Source organism: Clupea harengus, chromosome 9 (genome assembly GCF_900700415.2).
Source record: "Clupea harengus chromosome 9, Ch_v2.0.2, whole genome shotgun sequence".
Lineage (NCBI taxonomy): Eukaryota > Metazoa > Chordata > Actinopteri > Clupeiformes > Clupeidae > Clupea > Clupea harengus.
In genome coordinates, this window is record NC_045160.1 from 7,150,491 (window position 1) to 7,173,615 (window position 23,125).

The 23,125-nt window shown below is 45.8% G+C and overlaps 2 protein-coding genes across 3 annotated transcripts in view; one reads left to right on the forward strand and one right to left on the reverse strand.

Moving 5' to 3' along the window:
- pitpnm3 (PITPNM family member 3) overlaps positions 1–11,152 on the forward strand; it is a 70,355-nt gene extending 59,203 nt beyond the window's left edge. Inside the window, exons 11-19 of one of the 2 annotated variants that reach the window (XM_031573207.2) lie at positions 1–137; positions 969–1,117; positions 2,543–2,659; positions 4,825–4,944; positions 5,609–5,757; positions 6,214–6,363; positions 6,814–6,997; positions 7,431–7,559; positions 7,852–11,152. The exon at positions 1–137 is cut by the window's left edge and continues 91 nt beyond it. In XM_031573207.2, coding sequence (XP_031429067.1) covers positions 1–137; positions 969–1,117; positions 2,543–2,659; positions 4,825–4,944; positions 5,609–5,757; positions 6,214–6,363; positions 6,814–6,997; positions 7,431–7,559; positions 7,852–8,196 — 1,480 coding nt within the window. In that variant the 3' untranslated portion in view covers positions 8,197–11,152. The remainder of the gene's footprint in view (positions 138–968; positions 1,118–2,542; positions 2,660–4,824; positions 4,945–5,608; positions 5,758–6,213; positions 6,364–6,813; positions 6,998–7,430; positions 7,560–7,851) is intronic. The other variant, XM_031573208.2, reaches the window with a different exon arrangement.
- Positions 11,153–14,412: 3,260 nt separating this feature from the next.
- Positions 14,413–20,331, reverse strand: LOC105898191 (transmembrane and immunoglobulin domain-containing protein 1-like). The gene is made up of 6 exons (XM_031573209.2): positions 20,223–20,331; positions 18,094–18,175; positions 17,323–17,604; positions 15,500–15,784; positions 14,680–14,783; positions 14,413–14,561 (listed from the first exon to the last, which is right to left on the reverse strand). The coding sequence occupies exons 2-6, from the start codon at positions 18,146–18,148 to the stop codon at positions 14,550–14,552; spliced, it is 738 nt and encodes a 245-aa protein (XP_031429069.1). The 5' UTR covers positions 18,149–18,175; positions 20,223–20,331; the 3' UTR covers positions 14,413–14,549.
- Between the last annotated feature and the right edge of the window lie 2,794 nt (positions 20,332–23,125).

Here is a 23,125-nt window from a genome sequence, read left to right on the forward strand (position 1 = left end):
AGGTGCAGGCAGTGCCGCAGGAGGAGGAGGAGGAGGAGGACGGGGAGGAGGTGTGGTCCGGCAATCCAGCCTGACGAGCGTGGACAGCGAGACATCCGGCTGCTCCGAGAGTCGCCTGAGCAGCACCGTGGCTAACAGTGAGTGTTGAACTGAGAGTTGAGTGTGAGCCCTTCTCTCTTCCCTCCAGTACTAACAGTGAGTGTTGAACTGAGTGTTGAGTGTGAGCCCTTCTCTCTACTTTCCACTACAGCTCTCCAGCAGCCAGCGTTGCCAATCAATTACACACTCTGAATTCTACACTATCAATGGCACATTAAGTCGAGTTGTTTTTGGACAAACAGTCAAGGTGCTGGGATTCAATGCTGACCTCCTTACCCCCCAAGGAGATAAATTCAAAAAGTAATTTGGGGTCTAATTTCAAGGTTCACTAACAGAAAATTGTAGAGCACTCCCACGATGCGGTCGTGACTTTCGAGCCAAAAGTGAGTGTGGTTCATTTGCCTTTCATGAGCAGCCCGCCGTAGGGAGGCTCATCGTAGCTCTGCACACGATATTCAGATCTGAAAATCAAATGAATACATATTTTAACAAGTTACCCATGATAACTCTTACTGCATCAGAAACCCCTGGTAGCCTTCAGTGAGACTCATTTTGACATCATCTGAATGCAATGGTATGAATTTGTCTGTATGATTGTTTTAGTGAGTGCTTGTCTGTTTGAGTGATTGCACATGTTTGTTTGTGTGTATGTGTGTGCGGGTGCGTGTGTGTATTGTGTGTGTGTGTGTGTGTACTTAACATAATAACATCTTTATTTTTTTTGAATGATGGTCCGTCTGTCTCCGTTCTAATGAGATCTGAAGCCTGTGTAGATGTATCTCTTCTCCGTCTTTAGTTTCCGTAGTCTCAATGTGAAGTGACCTCAAGCACCCTGTTGATCCGTGCCTGATCCGTGCCTCTCTGCTCAGTCTCCAGCACGTGGTGGGGCTCCAAGAGGCTGGATTACTCCCTCTACTGTCCTGACGTGCTCACCTCCTTCCCCACCGTGGCTCTGCCGCACCTCTTCCACGCCTCCTACTGGGAGTCCACAGACGTGGGGGCCTTCATCCTGCGGCAGGTAATTAACAACTGTCTTCCACCCGTGTGTGTGTGTGTGTGTGTGTGTGTGTGTGTGTGTGTGTGTGTCTCTGTGTGTGTCTCTGTGTGTGTGTGTGTGTGGGGGTCCTGTCTAACAGTGATACAGTTCTTTTCCTGTGTCTCACTGATTTACTGAACAAGATGGAACGGAAGCTATCTGCTGAGTGTAGGTTCCAATAGTCCCCTTCTCTCTTCCCCTAGTCCTCTTCTCTCATTATCTCTCGCTCCTTCTCTCTCCTCATGTTTCTCTGTTTTGCTCACGGACAAAGATATTGATAACATGCAGTAACACACACACACACACAAATCACATAAAAAAAATGTTTTTACCGTGAGCATCTATGTGTGGTGTGTGCAGATGGACTTGGTGTGAGGATCAGCATGCTTGCGTGCGTGCGTGTCTGTGTGTACGAGTGTGTGTGTGTCTGTTTGCGTGCGTGTTTGTGTGTTTGTGCGCGTGTTTGTGTGTGTGTGTGTGTGTGTGTGTGTGTGTGTGTGTGTGTGTGTGTGTGTGTGTGTGTGTGTGTGTGTATGGAGAATATAACTGGGGTGAAGCTCCACATATCAGCAGTTTCTTTTTTTATTAGCGCTGCTGCTGCTCCACAAGCTGACGTGAGGGAAATGAGAAGTAGCACGCACGTCTCCCTCTCTTCTCCCTCTCTCTTGCTCTCTCTCTCTCCCCCTTTCTTCCTTTTTCCTTTCCTGCCATCTCACTCGCTCCCTCTTTCTTATTTCACTGTCTGTTATTTCCTTTCTTCTGCCATTCTCTCTCCTCTCCCTTTCTCATGCCACTCTTTATGCTCTCTCTCTCTCTCTCTCATTCCTCACGGCACCTTTCTTAATGATAGTCTGAGCGCCCTAGCAGGCTTCTTACAGATGCAGCATTAAACATTAAGAAATGAAGAAAATACTCATCAAAGCCAAGAAGATCTTAAGGATGTCTAGGGTGTGTTTCTACATGCATATTTAAGTTGCGCCTGAGAAGATTGTTGCACAGCTCTGGACTCAGCCCCCCTTTGAAGGAGAGCTATTTGTCTTTGTAATTTATGTGCCCATTGAGGATTCACAGTGGATTTGCTGTTCACCACTGTAGAAATGGAAGAGCTCTTTTTCTCCCTCCCTCTCTCTTTGATGAATCATTTCTCTGTGACCTTAAGAGTGCTGTGGAATGACTTTTTTGTAGTATTTGTGGAAACACTTATCATTGTCTCCCGTGCTACTGCTGTGGCCCCCTCCAGAGCAAATATGTGGCCTCCTGTAATGGCTTCGCCTCGTCTCTATGCATATCATAATTCAAGGGTCACTATTTCTCAAACTCCTGTAGGCAGAGTGGCAATGCTTTTTCAAACAGACAGCCATTACTATTACAACTAATATATAACTTGTGTGTTTGTTTGATTGACAGGTGATGCAATGTGATTGTGTAAATGCCCAGGAGGCTGACCGTGTAGACTCGTCCCTCTTCTCTCCCTCCAGCCCGAGGGAGAAGTGGCTGCGCAGGAGAACCCACGTGAAGCTGAGGGTGAGGACAGGTGTACTCTCTCTCCCTCTCTCTCTCTCTCTCTCTCTCTCTCTCTCTCTCTCTCTCTCTCTCTGGTAACCCAGGTGTGACTCAAACACTCTCTGACAATCCTCTGCGCTTCTCAGCGATGCCTCGTAATGCCTCACGAGTTTGCTTTGGTCATTTGGGCTAATTCGTTGTGTCGTTGAAGTGTTCTCCACTTGTTATTTTTTTCAACTCTTTAAACTGGGGTTTTGTGGAAACTGTCTTGTGCAGGCCTGTCAATATGAGTAATTCCATTTAATCCTGTGAAAAGAGTCAAACATGTCAAAAGTGCCATAACAATGTTGAACCACCTACACTCGGCGACATTCATCCTCTTCAGTGTACAAACAGGCACTTCATTCAGCCGCTAGCATCTGCTCAACCAGACGCGGCGCTCAATGGCGGTGCTAAAAATACCTCCGCGGCCACAGCGAAAGCTTTTCCACTCAGTTCTGTGTGTGGGCTGTGAGAGCACGACTGAAAATAAAAACACAGTTTCACCTTGGGTCTGAGCTCGAGAACACAACACAATTACACCGCCACGCTCTTCCACTGCGCGCTGAAGGCAAGGCGCTCTATTTCTATTTATTTTCCTCTTTTCATAAGATACCTTCAGCCTATATTTAGCACACAGTTTTCTCGCAGCTGACTGTGTGTCGTCGCCATGTTTCAAAGAATGTGTGTCAATATTCACAGCATCCCTAAGCCTGAAAGCTGCATCAGAGCGTGGTCTGTGATGTTTGTCTATGTAAAGCAGCGATGGCCTTCACGGGGGTGAAGCTCCTTATTCTCTCTCACTTGGCCCCCGGCTCTGCTGGCGAGGCCGTGTCTCACATTCAGAATGTCGGTGAGAAATCACCACGGCGACCGCTTCGAAAGCACTCCGCCTTAACAAGCATCCCCGAGCAGCGGGCGCCTCTCCCTCGGAGCAACGTATGTCACAGCGAAATGAAGTCGCGGTCTGCCACGCTCCTCACACCCTGAGCTCGCAGATGGGTTTTGGCGATGGCAGATCTGTCAGAAAGAACTGCCCTGTCACCTCTCATACAGAGTGATGGCTGTGTGGCAAATGGCATGTTTTCTGAAAAACCTCCACCGCCTTTGAAAGCGTAGTGTCAACTGGACCTACCGCGCATTTGTCATTGTGTGCCGTAACTGCCCTGTGGAGCGAAACGCCACAACACCGTCTGTGTGTCACACCCCAATCTGTCTGAGGGCTGGCTGAAATGAATTATTGACCGGCGTAATCAATATGTAAATAGCCGAGCGCCCGTAAATGTTTAAAGGCTTCATTAAATGACAAATCTGCTAAATCAGGTTCATTAGCTTGTGTGGGCTTACGAGTTTACAGTGCTGAGCAAGCATGTCAAATCCACAGAATGGCCATGCCTGCTAGGATGTGTGCAGGGAACAGACTGCAAATGACCCCAAACAAACTGAATGCACCCTGCTCATGTCACATCATGCCTCATCATGCAGCATATGTCATTCAAATCAAGGACATTGCATTACATGTATTAAGTTAGTGTCATACTGTATAGTGGTGATATTATTCTTTACTGCTTCATTGAATCTAATAATGAAGAATAAAATGATACAGAAATACTCTACACTTTCCTCTCATTCAGTATTATGTACAGAACTAGTATTCAGTACACAGTACTAGTAAGTATGGGACTAGGCCTAAATAAGGTTTGGTAATCAACAGGGGAAGGCTGATGCAACAGCAGTGAAGCTACTGTGAGATTAATAATAATTTTAAAGCCTCTTTATTGCTAACAGGTTGCCCAGCCTATTAGTGTAACCAGCAAGTAGAACAACCTTGGAATGCATCCGTTCTGGTAGCTTTAATTGCATACATTATAGAACCAAAGCCCCATCTCATCTGCAGTGATTTGGGAATGCGTTCTGTGGGGCTTTGGCCTTCTCACTGAAGCAGAAAAAGGACCCTAGGGAAACTGAATGGAGAGGAGGAGGAGGGAGGGAGGGAGGGAGGGAGACAGGACACCCTCTATTCCCTTCACACGCATGCTAGCGCTGGTTCTCTGAAGTGCCTTGGAGAGAACACGTAGAGGGAACACACAAAGGGAACACGTAAAGAGAACACATAAAGGCAACTGATTCTTCTCTTTTCCTTCTAGCAGAACGTCACAGCCAACCACCGGGTGAATGATGTCATCGCGACCGAGGACGGGCAGCAGACGCTGGTGGGGCGCTTCATGTACGGGCCGCTGGACATGGTCACGCTGACTGGAGAGAAGGTGGGTGGGTGGAGGACATGGTCACGCTGAGATGAGAGAAGGTGGGTGGGGGACATGGTCACGCTGACAGGAGAGAAGGTGGGTGGGGGACATGGTCACGCTGACAGGAGAGAAGGTGGGTGGGGGACATGGTCACGCTGACAGGAGAGAAGGTGGGTGGGGGACATGGTCACGCTGACAGGAGAGAAGGTGGGTGGGGGACATGGTCACGCTGAGATGAGAGAAGGTGGGTGGGGGACAGGAGAGAAGGTGGGTGGGGGCCACAGTGGAGGAGGATTTTGGGCGGCTTCCACTAGGTGCACCCGCTCAAGTCTGTCCCCAGGGCCCCCTCCACACGCCCTACCTCTGTTTTTAATTCAATAATCCTCCATCCTCTCTCATCCGGCCCATTATTAGAGGGAGAATGAATTCACATCATTAGAAGTCTGCAGCACAGCCACCTGCCAGGCTGCTCGCTGCTCTCTGCTTCCCTCCCCTGTGTGTCCATCTCAGCGTCTTCACATCCCTGCTCTTTCTTTCTTTCTTTCTTTCTTTCTTTCTTTCTTTCTTGTCTTCTTTCTTCCTCTCTCTCTCTCCTCTATTTCTCTCTCCCCTCTCTTTTTCACTTGGTCTCTCACACTCTGCCCCCCCCCCCCCCCCACCCCTCTCTCTCTCTCTTTGACAGGTGGATGTCTTTCTGATGACCCAGCCGCAGTCAGGCCGCTGGGTGCACTTTGACACAGAGGTGACCAACAGCAGCGGTCGCATCGCCTACACCGTCCCCAAGCACAAGAGGCTGGCCGTCGGGGTTTATCCCATCAAAATGGTGGTAAAGTGAGTCTCGATATCTAGCCTTTCCACTTCTCCATCTCCATCTCTCTCCTTCTTCTCCTCCTCCTTCAGGTAACCCCCACAGCTTCCCAGTAATGTTCTTTTCCGTAAAAATGGTGCTGTGATTACAGTTGCCCTTGAGCAGGTGCAGCAAGTCAAGCCATTTGCTTAAAAATCACTCTATTCTGAATTGGCTCTCTTTCTCTGGAATCTTTCGCTGCCAGGGCTACAGTGGGTGTCGCTAGATCTCTCTCTTTTCCTCTTCACTCTCCCTCTCTCTCTCTCTTTCTCTCCAACTCACCGGGCTGTGAAGTAAATTGAATACATTGAAATTTGGAGAGCTGTGAGCCTTGGTCGCAACCCTGCTCGCTTTTTCTCCTTCTTCCGCACTCTTCCTTACACCTACTCACTCTCACTCTCACTCTCATTCTCTCTCTCGCTCTCTCTCTCCACTTCTAGGGGTGACCAGACGAGTGCAGAGGCCTTTCTCACTGTGTTGCCGCGGGGGATGGAGTGTGTGGTGTTCAGCATTGATGGCTCCTTTGCTGCCAGCGTCTCCATCATGGGCAGCGACCCCAAAGTGCGCCCAGGGGCTGTGGATGTTGTTAGGTAACTTACACCTCACCTGCGAACTGATATGTATTATTGTTGGTGTGTGTGTGTGTGTGTGTGTGTGTGTGTGTGTGTGTGTGTGTGTGTGTGTGTGTGTGTGTGTGTGTGTGTTAGTGTAAGTACGTGAGTGTGCATGTTGATGGCTTTTTCAGTGAAGGAAATAGCTTAACAGAGTAGAATTTTGAAGACATTATGTGAGACAGTATTTCCTTGCAATGTTTTCCCGAGGGACCCACATACAAATGCACCAAATCAGTCATATGCGGTGAAATGTGTCAGCCTCGCCGCAGTGCTCCGGGGCAGGTTTCTTCCCATTCAGATGCCTCCTTCTGTGAACACATCTCTGGGACTGGCTCCACCATAAGTAGCATGACAGATGAAATCAAAAAAAGCAGCAATGCTGAACCACGGGAGCCAAACAGGTTTTGTCTTCCCTCCCATCGGCAGGCACTGGCAGGACCTGGGCTTCCTGATCATCTACATCACAGGCAGGCCAGACATGCAGAAGCAGCGCGTGGTCTCCTGGCTCTCTCAGCACAACTTCCCCCAGGGCATGATCTTCTTCTCCGAGGGCCTGGTGCACGACCCGCTGCGGCAGAAAGCCCTCTTCCTCCGAAACCTCATGCAGGAGGTGAGCGCCGCCGCGGCGTCTCTCAACGACACATCTGCACTTGATGAATGTCCTTCTCCCCTTTTTCTGTCTTTCTCTTTTCTTTTCTTCACAGTTCTTTTACCCTCTTGTTCACTGTCCCTGTCTCACAGTTTTCTTGCTTCTTTGCCCCAGTGGACATCTTTCAGTGTCTTTCTTCCTTTTGCGAATCATTTCAAACATCTGCGCTTGATAAACGTCTGCCTCTCCCATGTTTGTTAATGACTTTGCATCCTCTTCTTCTCTGTCTTTGTCTGCTCTTCTCTTCTTCTTTTGACTGAAGGCTCTGTGTTCGTTTGCCTCTTTGCCCCTCTTGCTCAGTATCATCTCTTGCCCTCAAATACGTTCTGCTCCTTGATGATGTCAGGCATCAGACTGACAGTAGAATGGTCCTCATTTTTCTCTGTCCTCGCAGTGCCACATTAAGATCAACTCGGCCTACGGCTCCATGAAGGACATCTCTGTCTATAACATGCTGGGACTCGTCCCGTCCCAAATTTACATCGTCGGCAGGCCGTCCAAGAAGTACCAGAACCAGTGCCAGGTATGGAGGCTTCAGTCCCGTCACCCCTCCAGCCCCACCTCATGCTGTTTCCCTCTGATTCAATGAATATTGATCCTGTTCCGCTAGACTTACTGACCGCTGTTTCTTTTCTTCTCCCTTTCTCCCTCCATCCATCCCTCCTTCTTTCCCTCTCCCTCATCACTCCACTGCTCTCATGTCGTCATCCACTCATCCGTGTGATCCTCTCTCTTACCTCGCCTTGGGGGGGATTGGTTTGCGTGTGTGTGTGTGTGTGTGTGTGTGTGTGCGTGTGTGTTGGGGGGTGGTGTAGTTTCTGAGCGAGGGGTACGCCGTGCACCTCTCCACGCTCCAGTTCGGGCACCGGGCACGGCCCAAGAAGAGCTCGTCGGTGCGTCTGGTGCTGTGCAAAGGCTCGCTGGGCCGCTCGGCCAAGCCCGACTTCCTGTGCAAACGGCCACACCTGCGGCGCACCATGTCCGTGCAGCAGCCCGACCCGCCCTACACCACCAACCCCAAACCGGAGCGCGCCCAAAGCCAGCCCGAGTCCGACAAGGACCACGGCGGCGCTGGAGGAGGAGGAGGAGGAGGAGGAGGTGTGGGGAGCCACGGCGTGTGGGGACGGGGTTCCATACACCGCGGGGACACCACACCCTGAAGGACAGTCCAAGCGAGAGAAAGAGGGAGGGAGAGAGAGAGAGAGATGGAGAGAGAGGAGGGGAGATGGAGGAGTGGGATGAGAGGGCATCTGGGTGTACAGGGCCCAGGTGAGTTGCCCAATGAATAATCAATAGCTTCGAGCCCCCGGTGCAGTGCAGCTCAGCCATATGCCGGCCTCGCGGTTAGTCCCCCGTGCCTCAGCTCCCGCTGCCTCCAGCCCAGAGACCCACTTTGACCTTGAGGACATCGACAGAATCATAATGTCTAACGGAACAATATGTTCATGTAAATGAGTGGTGAATTTCAAATGTGGCTCGTTCACGCGCTCTCATGCAGAGGGGATGGCAGCGGTCTCACCTGCAGCATATGTACCGCGCTGTAGTGCGTTTCCCCACACGGCCGGTGATTATTTCGCCCTGGGTACTTGCTGTTTTTCTTTTGGCTGGCAGAATTTGGCAGTAGCGCCAGCAAAATCACTGACTGGTGCGGTTGTACGATTTCCACCTTTAAGCAGTGACTGTCTGGTTGTTCACTCTCATACATATTCATGCCGCCATTGGAGGTAGATAGGCTATTATTAGAAGCTGGCCCTTTATTTCCATAGCCAGCTGCCTTCTGTTTGCTCTGCTCATTGTTGCAGAGCTGGATGACGATCCGATTGCAAATTCATCAGTGAAAGTTATTATGCAGAGCCCCAGTAAGCCCCAAAGATGGCATGTCCAGTCATGCTTGAAATCCTGCCATTTCAGAATGGGAAATAATGGCTGCTGAATGAAGTAGATCGAGGCAATGCTACTGGTCCTCTTAGCATGGTTCACCACTTGATGGTTTTACAAATGTTCAATGTAATAGCAAGACTGTTCTTTTTATGTATTCTTCTCACATGGAGTACTGCATTGAGGGAAGATCACCTTTGCAACCTATATTTTATTATTACAACTTCTAGTACAGAGGAAGAAGCCTGTTGGAGCTTCTAGAAAACGGCACCTTTATGTCCCACAACTTGTTTTGGTCCAACATGGCATAGTATAGTTTAATGGTCACACGCTAATGCTCTGATAATGTACGGGCATGTGCCAAACCAATCTGTTCATGTGGTGTGAGGGGTGCAAGTAGAGGACATGGGAGGCACAGGGGACAGGCTCCAAAGAGTGGACAAAACAAACATGGTTGAAAGTCCTTTGCCCAAGCAATACACCTGGTGAAGGGTGAAGAGAGGGAGCGGTCTCTGGTGCAGTAACCCTGCTGCTCAGACAGGTGGCGCTGCCTCCTCCTGCAATAATCCTCCCATTGTAAATACCTGGAGACATTTGCTCAGTCTGGAGCCCAGAGCCTCAGCCTCCACCCTGAGGGCTGCACCCCCACCATGGGCTGCATCTCCCGGCCCTGGCCACAGCCGCTCAGGCCTTGTCTGTCTGGAGGTAGTAAAACGGTAACGCAGACACTGACGGCTGGCCACCTGTCTGTGGCTTCTCCCCCACTGCTCATCGCACACCGCCAACCAATTGTAATGACTCAAACAAGACAAGACTCAAACAATCCATGTTATGGATTCAGTCAACTTTCTTTTGTGCGTTTTGGACTTTTGTGCCTAGCACTGTCCTTCCTCTTATATCCTGTAGCTAACACTGGCCCAAGATGGAGGCGTCTTAAGATGTTTTTTTGTGCATTTTGACAGTTAATCAATGTGCACTTTCCAAACGTGTAACCTGAGGGGTTTGTGACATACAGTATGTCTTTGTGTATTGATAATGCTTTTGTAATGTTCAAATTTAACTCACTGTAACTGTTTACAGACCTGTGATTGAAACACTATGAAAATACTGTCTGCACTTTTTGTACATTATACACATAGCTGGTAAAGAGTCCATGTTCACGATATATCCACCCAAATATAAGAATCACTTAGTCATTCAAACTCATTTAGTTGTCAAGGGAATTGTACATATCCACCTGCTCCTGTGGTGGTGAGAACTCCTCGATGTGAGCACAGTGGTGATTGTATATAGTTTGTATGTGGCAATATGAAGAGTTCTCTTTGTCATTCCATATAGAAATATAGAATAAATGAGTGTATGTCCCACACATGTATTTTTCTATGAGGTATTTTTATGTACTTTATGTGGATAAAATATTTACAAAGTAATTGCTTTTGTTCAACTTGTCATGTTGATTTTGCCTTAAATAGTACTGAATTTGTCAGTTGTGGTAGAAACCCTCTAACTGTACAGTATTACTCTTATCACTTGACCAAAGTATGCGTTTTACATTCCTGTCAAGTGCATATATATATTTTGAACTGTTCAAATATTTATTGAATTTTTTATTTAACAAATGATGTATAAGGCCTTGGGTCTGTGTGTGTGTGTGTGTGTGTGTGTGTGTGTGTGTATGCACAAGAGTAATATATTTATTTAAGTTGGATTTATGGTCTTTATAATGTTATTGGTTTCTCATAAGTTTTACAGAATGTTAAGCTGATCAAAACTGCTTGATGTTTTTTGGAATACTGCCCATGTTTGTACGTAAGGTTTTCGAGGGTCGTAAAAAATACAGAATGCACTTTCACAGCGTACCCCTCGATGAAGCAAGACGTGTACAGACCAGGCAGTAAATCACCATAGGACTATATTTAAAGTGGCCAACTATACTGATCTATGATGTTATGTGACCATATGGAGAATAACTACTTTATGGCCAGTATGTATGAATGTACTGTAACCCCCCTCTGACTCCAGCCTTATCACATCAGTCACACACACATCCATGTGCTATCTTTTCACAACTCATCCTATGGTACACCCATGTGCTACCAGGAGAATGTCAGTATGCTTGCATTTTTCTACGTTTTTTCATGTTGCTGAATGGTTTTGTGCTTGATGTTAAATTTCTTTCACAGCATACTATGGATTAAGGATAATGTATTTACAGTAATAAATGTTTTAAAAATATAAGCCTACTGGCTGTTGAGAGCTCGATTTATGGTGTATATATTTGGATTTCAGTGTATCAGTTTAATAAGTGTTTTTATAAGTGATTTTAATGTATACACATATTAGTTCCACTACAGTACTGCAGTACTACCAGAGAGGCAGAGCCTTAGTATTCAAAAACATTTAGTTCTGCGATTGTCACAATATTTAGTCCATGATTCCCACTGTTACCACTGCCACCTACACGATTTGTAACTATCCACTCTATATGAAGATGTTTTTGCCTAGATGCCCCCTGTCATGATATTCAGTATAATCATGAGCAATTTCCCTTTACCAGCAACATTCACACCCACACGGTATAAAAAAAATAGAATGTCAGCCATTACTCCACAACCTTGGCCTCAGTGTCAACTCATTTCTGGGTCAGCAATTGAGAATCATTTGTGGAGCTGTTTCCTTCAGGGTGAGCTCTGATCTGTCTTCTCCAGCCCTTCACAGCCACCAGCTCTGGGCCATCACTCTAATGACTCTTTCAGGCTTATTATCACATGGCTTTAGATGGCCCTCTTCCTAATATTCATGCAAATCCAGGGCCATTCGCCTGTCTGTAGAAGATTGCCTGTAGTGTGAAATGACGGCTGAATGCAGAATGAGATGTTTAAATAGGAAAAGCAATACCCACATGCACCTTCCGTCTCCCTCATTGTCTGCTCATCCGCGTCCAATAGACGTGAACCCGAAATATGAAATGGGGTTTAAGCAATAGGAAAAAAAAATGCTTTTTATTTTTGCCGCTTTTTAATGTGGTCAGCCCCTTTGGCGGCCTTGCAAAGCCATAATTGCACATCCACGTGGAGGGGGGGAAAAAAACAATCAATTTACCGCCTGCTCCTGACAGGCTGAATATCCATGCCCGCATGGAGACGGGGATAACCTCAACACATCCAATGTGATCTGCTCACCCAGCCACCGGCAATCTCTTTCTATGCAATAAAGCACTGTCTGCCCTCTGAAAAGCAACAAGTGAAACATGATAAGCCTGCATGCTCTGAATGGCAGTGTTGGTCAAACCTTCACATTGATCTCAGCGTCGCGGTAGTGATGACAGCGATCAACTTCATCTTGCGTCACAGTTTAAAAATCAGATAAAATATTCACACTTCAGCAAACACGCTATACAGGAAACGTGTGTTGAATCTCCACACACAGATCACGGAGATCTCGTGGCAGGGGACGAGCTGAAGGTTGTCGGCTCATCATTAGCTTTGATGGGCACCGTGCATTCCAAGTCTTTTCGCGTAATTAACACTGCCGCCGTAGTGAGACAATCATTAGCTACTTGGAAAGGCTATGCCGACTGACACTAATGCTGTGCAATCAAAACCGAGACTCACTTTGACTTGCTACAGGTGGCCGATTCAGCCTATCAATCACTGCAAGCACTCGGGCCACCACGGAGATTCAGTAATCAAGGACCACACTTACCACATATTTTGATTTACTATTAAAATACACGAGAGATACTTCAACTCTCTGAAGTTTTGGTGGAAACTCTTTGAGCCAAGTGATGTCAAGCAGAATTGTGTCTAACTTTAGACCTATGGGTATGTGTATTTCAAAGTGAGGATTTAGTATGCCGTTGGAAAGAAAGTGGACAAAAATGATGAATGCTGATGAGTGCATGTAGGCTCGTGAAATGAATTGCAGTGACGGTACAGAGGAGCAGAAACAGAACAAAGACCTCTGTTAGTGCTCAGCTTACAACAAGTCTGCCGACAGCAGTATGCAGTGCCATCATAACTCATGGTAATTATAATGAATAAACTTATTAGTCATGTTAAATTGATTCCTAACTCATCATTTTTGTTAAGACTGAATTGTCTAAGTAGAAACATTACCAGTCTCCCAACCTTGTACTCTTATAGACTTTCTGCTTCATGGTGTATGTGTACTAATCTGTACTAATGCTTGGCTAATGGAATTGCCCTGTTAAAACAGAATTTGTATCAGACTCAATCAATACTAATGTATTTACTTGGACACGGGATGTTCTGGATCCAGGCTGTCAGTACACACAGCACAGTGCACCCAGGGCCAATACATGCAGATCTCACAGCAGAATACCCAGACATGATTAACACTGAGCCTTGATGCAACCAACAGGCCATCACACAGCAAATCAATAGAATGGGCATTACCACACTGAACTCATTAATGAAACTCATTTGCTGATTTCATGTCTGTGTGTGTGTCTGTATGTGCGTTTGTGTGTGTGTGTGTGTGTTTGATAGAGAGAGACGGAGTAAGCACACAGTAAATCCGAGACAGAGTATGTCTGTGTGTGTGTGAGAGAGAGTGTGTGTATAAAAGTATCTTGCTCTGTGTGTGTGTGTGTGTGTGTGTACCTGTGGTTGTGTACCTTCTGGATGGCAGCACAGGGGCGTGGGATGCCTGCCATCCAGTCTAGAGGGGTCCAGTGCTGGAGATGGATGAGCATTAGGGCCAGGCCGTCTCCCACACACAAACAAAGTGCCTCTATCACAGCACCATCTCCTCTGCCACGCTTCCCTTATAATGAGGGTCAAAGCTGCAAGGCCATGCCGTTCGTTTCCTATTGACTGTGTAGCGCGGGAAAAGCTTGCTTCTGCCTCGGCCGCCTGCTGATTACACCAGCATTTCTTCCTAGTCCTCGCATCTTGGCAACTTGCTGTATTCACACACCGAAAGAACTCTTTTTTTTTTGTGGTGCTTAAAAAATATTTCAATTACAGAACAGTTTTCTGAATAGATTTTCATGTCTCATGAAGAACTCATTTGACAAAGCTCTGGGACATATTTCCTGAAAATCTCCCCAAAAAGGTTATCTAATCACATAATGCATAATGTGCTGAATTATGGATGCGCCCTTTATGCCCTCTCCAGAGCGAGAGACCTTGGTGTCAAGTGATGTCAGTCGTCTGACTCAATTCAGTGCCTTTGACCAAAAGCATCAATATTTAACAGAGCTTAATGGTTTTATTCCCTGATCACGGGATTTGATAGCGTCAGTGTCGCTTTAAGAACCCAGCCTAGTCCTATGTTTCTCTGACCTCGGTCAATATGTAACTTGAAGGATTTAGACAGCAAACGGGCACAGTACATGAATCACCCATTTTATATCTGTTCAATTGTCTCAATAGGTCAAAAGCAATCCTCAGGCCTTCACAATTCATTAACACATCTCATATTTTTGTCCTAGTCAACTCCTGTCTTGTGTAGCCAGTAAATCAGCTCAGTGCTTTTGTTGGGATTTATTTATTTATCTTGAATACATCTCATGCATTATTTAAAAGGTGACAAAAAGAGACGAGATTCACATTTCATGTGAATTTAAAGCATGGTCCAGGAGCTTGTTTTCATCACCAGTGGACATCGCTTATTTCCAGCACTAAAGAGAAAGGAGAACCTGTCAGCCATGTTCAAAGGGCACTGAACTCTATGTAATAACAGATGTGTCCTGATACCTATGTGAAAGGTCTCTCTCTCTCTCTCTCTCTCTCTCGTACCTTTGAGATTCTGTCCCACCTGGCTACTATGGCCAGTGCGGTCGTACACAGCACAACCACACACGCAGCAATCAACGGTACCAGCGGGAACCCCATCTTCTTATCTACAGCGTAAAGAAAACATGATGAGGAAAGTCTCCTGCATGAAAATACATCAAATCATAACCATTTAAATGCATCACATTATGGTGATGATGATGTATGGTGCACAGAGGCATGATGAGCATTATGCCGTTATGAAAACATAAGATAGAAAACCTAAGAGATACTGAATTAAAAATTACGGATAACATTTTTCTTGAAGCTTACATCATTTGACATCACTGAACATAACTATGACGGCCATCAACATGTCATAGCAGTTGACATTTGCTATGATGTAATAGTGTTGTGCACCCATCGTCGGTAATGGAATTCTATGACAGCTTGTTAGCATGCGTCATAGGTAGTTTGGACATGTAACATTGTCAGACTGTCCTGACCATTGCCAATAATTGACACTGTTGTGTCACTGGACATCTGTCATCTATTGACGGGACATGGCATCTGCCATGACAGTCATGATTATTTTAATCTTATGACAGCAGGAACAAGCTTTGGCTGAAAGGTAACTCAAGTCAGTACAGTATGTATAGAACAATATGTGCATTATAACAATCTAACAATAAACCAAAGCTATGCTCGTTCAGAGTACTACTATAACTCCTGTATATTCACAGAATTCCATAGCCTCTCACATATTATTGCATGACGTCCACTAAAGCACAAACAGAACTATATCTGTTTGTGCATCTCAACCGGGCTCTGGCTTCTCCCTGACCTTCCACCAGGAGCTGGAACGTCTTGGTCCTCTCCCCGAACTCAGCGGAGCGGGCCACACAGCTGTACCAGCGCTGGTGCTGCTCCCTCTGGACGTTGGTGATGGTGAGCTGGGCCTCCCTGCTGTCCTGGTAGAGGGTGTATCTGTGGGTCACCAGGTTCAGCGGCAGGTCATCCCTGAGCCAGGTCACCGTCACCTGGGGATAGGCCCATACCGGGCACCGCAGCACGACATCCTGGCTCTCCTCCACTGTGACATAGTCTGTGCCTGACAGGGCGGGGGGAACTGGAGAGAGGAGAAGAGATGTTCATGTCTGTCTTTTTTAAAATCAAAATGAGAACTCATTAGACCAAGCTCTGGGACAGTAGGAGGGGAGGACGTGATGTATTCATGTATAGATATACACCTGCACAATCTGTACATACAGTATAGATACATATGGCCGTAATGCACACAAGTCTAAAAAATACACTACTATCCCTCCTGTGCTCTCCACTAACTACATATTCTCCCATACCTCCTGTCTGTCCGTGTGAGGAGATGCGACTGGCTTACTCATCACGTGGACTCAACAAATTACCTCAACGTTTGCCTCCAAACAAATGTGCCACTTTTGAGTACCATGCTGTTATGGCGACTGCTCCGGCAATATTCTCTGTGTCTCTTGTCCTTTACTGTCGACCAGGGTAAAAGGGTGATTTTGTGGATAAGCTAGACACGCTGTTGTCTTCCATTTTTGAACATATAGCTGTCAGCCACTCATCCTAGGTTACATGAACATCCACTCAGACAATCCATGCTCTGAGCATGTCCGGTCCCTGACATACTAATTCGACCTTGAAGGGGTTTGCAGCCCTCCGACTCACAAAGCCAGCAAAGAACTTGACCTCCATTCTCGTTGGAAATGGATGGTCACTCCTCTGCCTCTCTCTGAACACTATTTCATCCAGTTCACTGTATGCCTCCTGGAGCAGCCTCCACTGTATGCCTCCTGGAGCAGCCTCCACTGTATGCCTCCTGGAGCAGCCTCCACTGTATGCCTCCTGGAGCAGCCTCTACTGTATGCCTCCTGGAGCAGCCTCCACTGTATGCCTCCTGGAGCAGCCTCCACTGTATGCTTCTACCACCCCTGGTCTGGTCCCACCACCGCAGCCTCTGCAACCTGTCTCCATTTTCCTCCCTAGAACTCAACGATGCCCCAGAGTGTCCCTCCTCCACAATGAGCTCATGTCTGGAGAGCCTGTGTCCTCTATCCACCAAACCCGCTCACTCTAACGAGCCTCACCCACGTCTCACCGACACCATCCAAAAGCTGCCTACAGATCTCAGAGCTGTTGAGAGAGAAAACTGCGTGAATCCAGTGATCCTGCTTACCTCAAATAAGTAAATGTAAATATATACATCCACAGTGTACATACATAAGTGTACACATGTATAGGGCATCATCTTCATTTTTGTGATTTTCAGATACTCAGTAATGGATTTAGTTAAGTGGCCTCCAATCCCCCTGCCCCTCATGCCCAACCCCTGTCACCTACCCGTGTTCCATACATACCTGATTAAAATCAGTGTAATTATTATGCTTTTCGTCAGATAAAGCAGCTAAAGCAGCTAATCAAGAGTGCCACTGATGAGTTCAGTCAGGTATGCAGACCAGGGGCAGAAGGTAAAACATGCAAAGCAGGAGTAATGGGAGTAGGTTGAGAATCACTCATGTCAAGAATCAACATTTGATTTCCCCCTTTGTGTCCTTGGAATAGTCAACAATGCAGCTCATTCTAAGAATGCATCCGAGCTTTAGTGCTGCCCCCTGCTGGACTCACAGTGCACTTTGATCTGCGCTGAGGCACAGACGGTGGGGTTGCTCCTCAGGTGGCAGGTGAAGGTGACCTGGTGGTCGTCCGTGGTCACATTCTGCACACACAGCCTGCTGGGGCTGAAGCGGTTGTGGGAGTCCAGCCTGACCGACTCGCCGTTGCGATGCCACTCCAGCGCCTCCTGCTCTGACGCTCCCCCCTCCAGGGAGCAGTTCAGGGACACCACGCCCCCCGTGTAGGTGCTCACGCTGCCCCCAGCATCCACAGGCTCCAGCACCACCCTCACACCTGGGCAGAAGAAGTCATCCCATCATGTCTGTGCTCCATACATGCACTGAGACATCTCATACAGTATTGCAAGTTACTAGTATTTACTGGTTTGTCAGTGATCTTTGTTATGTTTAGCAGATGATTACCAATAAGCACATCTCGCTGTTTAAAGCAAAATAATGAAGAGTTTTTATGACTTCCTGTCCCGCACACAGATGGTAGGCCATGAGAGGAAGTGGCGTTTACTCTCTTCAGCAGCTACCGAAAAAGCAAGTCATGAACCCCATCCACCCACTCTCTAACACGCTCTGTGGATACCTCATGACTTGAACCCTATCTACCCACTCCCTAACACACTCTGTGGATACCTCATGACTTGCATATGAAGCTGGTTAACAAGCGGAGACACTAGACAAGCTGTCTCCAGTGCCCTTTTTATTTTTACCCCCCTCCCTTTTTTTGGAAACAGACGAGTTGGTTCAGATGAAAAGAGGTGATTTTCCTTACTTGCCCCCAGCTGACAGGCACAGCACAGGAGGAGAAGACAGGGAACAACTCTCATGATTTGATTTATTTTCCTCTGGAAGACCTAAAAACACAGGGAACAATACAGAACAGAGACTCTCTGACTGAAATAGTCAACAGTGGGCAGAAATGTGCTTCCCAAATGCTGCCCCCCAGCAGTAAAAATAGCATAACCAATAAATAAATCAATAAATAAAGATAAAACACAAGTGCCACAGCAGTGAGGTCTCTAATGCAGCTGTACTTTATGACATGTGGAGATAGACTCTTCTCATCATACAAATATGGTCCTCTGGGTTTAGAAAAAAGAACAGACCTTATTTTCTTTAGTGTCTTCTGAAATATCTTTTTGCGAACTTCGTAAGATCAACCCTAAGAAAGATCCCCGCCGGATTCTTGAAAGCTTGGAAATGTGTTCTTAAACCGCCTAAGTGTTCTTAGCTGTGCACTGATTCTTAAATTGAACGGGCATTCACACCTGAATTTGCATACATAAACACCCTACCAGCTCCTTATAACCGTTCGTTCACACACAGCAGGTGACCAGGCGGAATTCGCGTAGCTCTCATTGGGATTGAATTCCGCCTGTTTGGGAGGCATGAGGAAGAATCCGCCTCTGTAGCCAATTCCGAGTTGGCGATTCTTTAACTTTATGCAAATAAGAACCACCCGAGAGCCAATCAGTTCGGCATGTGTGTGATTTGGAAGCCTACGTTGTTCAGAGGGGCGGGAGTAATAAAAAAAATGTAAACAAGATGGTCTCGGGAGTCTGTTACTGGGAAAATATTTTATGTGAATAAAGTTGTCGACATGACTTTTTATATGTCGACTCGGTTTGTTGTTTATATGCCACACGAATGCTGTCAGGGCAAACAGAATATTGTAGGTCTTAACTGAAGCTCTCCACCATTATTGTTAGCTTGCTGCTAACGCTTTAGCCGATGATCCATTAGAACACACAGTAGCTAGCTAGCTGCTAATAATAAATCAATAATTTGATGATAATGTGTGCATAATGACACAGAAGTGCAAAACATGGGCTTCAACATTTGAAAACGTTTTTGAAATTGTTTTTAGAGCATGAGTGACAGCCGCAACATCTATCATTATTTTCATGAGTTCTCAAGCTAATCTGCTATAGCACTCCACTGCAACTGAACTTGCTACTTGACAGCCAAACTGATTTTCCTGACCACGCCCCAGAGGCGGAATTTCACCTGGCGAATTCCGCCTGGTCATATGCTGTGTGTGAGCAAACGGTAAGGGCATGCAACTACAGAGCCGTGTGCACAGAATCCACAGGCAAATACGAAAGCAACTTGAGACTGATCAAAATCATGTCAAAGTGAAAAGCGATCACCGGTCCAGTAAACGCAGACCTAACTTCACCGGTGCAGAGGTGGAGGTATTGTTGCAGAATGTAGATGTGGCCATTCTATTCCACTATCTCTATATTCACGCGATTGAGTTTAGTGCTTATTTATTTATACACTGCCATTTGCAGTGTTCGTGTAGTGCTTTTATACATTTTAGGACATCACGATGCCTCGTAGAATCATGACTATAAATGTGAAACGCAAATGTATTTATGTACAATGTATTGTATTTATTATTATTATTATTATAATTATTTAAATCCGAGGATGTCTGTAGAATTGATGAGAACGCAATCACCAACGATTTCTTAAAAATTCAGCCCTTAAGAACATGGGCGCACTCCAATCTGGCCTATCTACGACTGCTTTTCCACGTTCTTAAATCCTGTTCTTAGCTAAGAACGAAACCCAGATAAGAAAACTTTCATGAATGCCTGAAATGTCCCGAGAACCTCGTAAGTGGAGTTAAGAAGACATTTCTTAAAGTTTTCTTAACTGCGTTCGAGAATGAGGTCCAATGTGTGTAACTTGAGGGTATTGTTTCTCAAGACTCATCCAGTGCACACGGTAAAGATCATTTCATCCAGATGTGAATATAATGAGTACACTGTCCTATTTTCCATTTTAAAATGATGTATCTGGTAGACATCTTCTATTACTTATGTTACTGAACATATTATGACATGATGTATATAAAGTACATGACCTAAATGAGTCCCCAGCATGTTTACCAACCTTATATTCGCAGTCACAGTTATGTCCTCACTCTTCAGAATCCTTGCTGAATGACAAATTATACCAATCCACCAAGGGACCTTGATCCTGTCAGGTTTTATGAACAGATGCCTTTTATTGTGATTGCAGTGCATTTATTGTGTTGAAGTCTTGATCTGACACTGAAATGCTTTGTAGCAGGAGTATGATTCAGCCAAACACATAGTAAAGAGTCACCAAACACGCCCAACACAGGGCTACGGCATGTTTTTATACAGAGACACAAAACACTGAGTGGGAAATAGCACAGTGATCAGCCTGTAAAATAGCCTGTAAAAACACTACAGTGGATTGGTAGTAGAGACAATCTTACAGGTAAATAGCTCATAACTATAAAGTAACAATTTGTATGTAGTGAGCTATGAGAGGAAACCCAAGCGCTAGATGTGAGAGGAGTAAGAGGGGTAACATTTGACTTGACGCCTGTGTCAGAACAAACTATATCTATATCTTGTCCTGCCATTAGAAATCTTGCTACTTGAGGCCCAATGATTTGCCCAACAGTGTCATGTTACTATTATCAGTAATTGTCATGACGTCTTTCAAACTTTTAGAGGCCATAAAGGCTTATGTCACGCTATTAAGCTGTCATTACTCCACATGACCTGTATGATGACTGCTATGACATGTTTATAATATGGCTATGTCAGTCCTATGATGCAAGGTTCAAGTGTTACAGAGGAGGACCAGAAATAACAGTCGCTTGACAGTCTTATAAACAGTAATTCTATTAAACAACTGATTTTCCTCAGTACACAGTCGAGCCTTTAAAGTAGACAATAGACCATCTTCTTCAGAGTAAACCAGGAGATCTCTTCTACCTTTGACACCTGAGGAGGTGGCTCATTTGGCTATGAAGCTCTGCTGCCCCCCTCTGCTCAGCGAGGACATATGCAAAGCCAACACAGTCAGCCTTACTCTGTGCGTGATCCAGACTAAGGTGTGAGCACTGGCAATTGATGTTCACACACGCACGCACACACACACACACACACACACACACACACACACACACATATGAACTCTAACTCAGAACCTAACAATGTTGTGATACTTTGTGTACAAAACCTCATGGAACAAATAGCAGAACTTTGTTTACACTTACACTTAACGTTTATCTCCAACATCCTCACTGAGCTAATGCGGTGTTACTATGTGGTGTAGTACGTGTTGTAGTACGAGTCGGAATAGTCTCGTAGGAGCGCAAATGATAACGCGGTTACCGCACTATTACAACAACAATAACAATACTAGCAACAACAGATACATCTATTAATGAAACAACTTCAAATGACATCTGTTAATGAGAACCTGAAAAACAAACCCCATATTTTGACATTTATTATAATTAGTAATATCTGCTAAGAGCCTATCAGCCAGTCAGGCATATCATGTGTGACACTGTTACAGCACATGGGAAATAGTTGATTTGGCATCTGGCAAACTTAAGATGATTTATGGAAAATAAAATGGAAAATGTCTGTGACCCATCAAAATTCTAGCTTACATGGCATTATTTTGCTGCGGATGTTATGATAAGTTGGCAACAGGAATCAAGTTCCTTTTGACTAGTTGAAATGTTGGAGTGGTGTGCGGGGCTCAATGATTAGCCATGCTTTGGACCAGAGATGGTTTAGCCATGCTTTGGTTCAAATTGAGTTGCCACACAAATGTTCATTTTGACCTAACTGAAATGCATGTACCTAGAGCCTCAGAATGTTCCAAATTCTTAGTAGTAGTACTTAGACTAGGAATCAGCATATTTATAAATACAACGGTGCTTTTCTAAATTAGTGGGAAAATTAAACAATTTATCTCATATTAAAAACAATTGGTCTCAAAATGGTCCTAATGTAAGTAGCATTGAAGTGAGTTTTAAAACCACACAGGCTGTCTGCCCCCTCTCTCTGGAACTGCAGTCTCATTTTCATTTTCATTTGCCTTTGATATTCATATTCACATGAATTCATTTTTTATGCAAAGTGACGTGCGGCGCAAAACAGTCCGAGCTGCAAAAAGACAGTATGTGTGTACAAGCCCCATGTGTCTGCATTTTGTAATAAGTGACCCAATAAAAGTTAGCTGCAGGAAGCTAAGGTGGGTGCTACGATCAATAGTCAGGATTTTGGCTGCTAAAGAGTCTTGCGAAACAACATTTCTTAGTAGGCCCTTTGCATTAGTGGCCAGCGGGGGCCATTTGGGTGATGACTTTCAGAGACATTTCTGTCAGTGCCAGTCTCACTCAGGACCGGCCAGATGGAGTTCTCTGTCTCACTCTTGACTGGCCAGTGGGGGTTCTCTGTCTCACTCTTGAACGGCCAGTGGGGGTTCTCTGTCTCACTCTTGACTGGCCAGTGGGGGTTCTCTGTCTCACTCTTGACTGGCCAGTGGGGGTTCTCTGTCTCACTCTTGAACGGCCAGTGGGGGTTCTCTGCAGCATCATGCAAACAAGCTCAGTGCACAGAATCACATTGGAGATGGGGGTTGAAAGAGAGTTTCTCTAAGCGGGCCTGGATGATCTCTGGTGGAGGTCACACACAAATATACACACTTCTTCTAGGACTCTTTCAAGTGATGAACTCTTGCACACTTCTTCCAGGACTCTTTCAAGTGATGCACTCTTGCACACTTCTTTCAGGTCTCTTTCAAGTGATGAACTCTTGCACACTTCTCTGCGTACACATTTAAGTAATGCACACTTCTCTTCGGGCACGTTCAAGTAATGCTGACCTTTTAGGGATCAGTCTCATAGTTTATGGGATTTGTGAGAGGTAATGGACAAAAAAGGGGATTGTACTATGGCACTGAGCTGCTCAAGAAAGCCGATTGAGAGTGTATGTGTGTGTGTGTGTGTTTGTGTGTGT

Excerpts from the sequence above, each read along its gene's own strand:
- LOC105898191 (XM_031573209.2), bottom strand. The coding sequence starts at position 18,148 with ATGAGAGTTGTTCCCTGTCTTCTCCTCCTGTGCTGTGCCTGTCAGCTG. Across the intron at positions 17,605-18,093 it reads TGCCTGTCAGCTGGGGGCAA|GTGTGAGGGTGGTGCTGGAG; the intron begins GTAAGGAAAATC and ends TCTTCTGCCCAG. Across the intron at positions 14,784-15,499 it reads GTTCCAGCTCCTGGTGGAAG|ATAAGAAGATGGGGTTCCCG; the intron begins GTCAGGGAGAAG and ends TTTACGCTGTAG.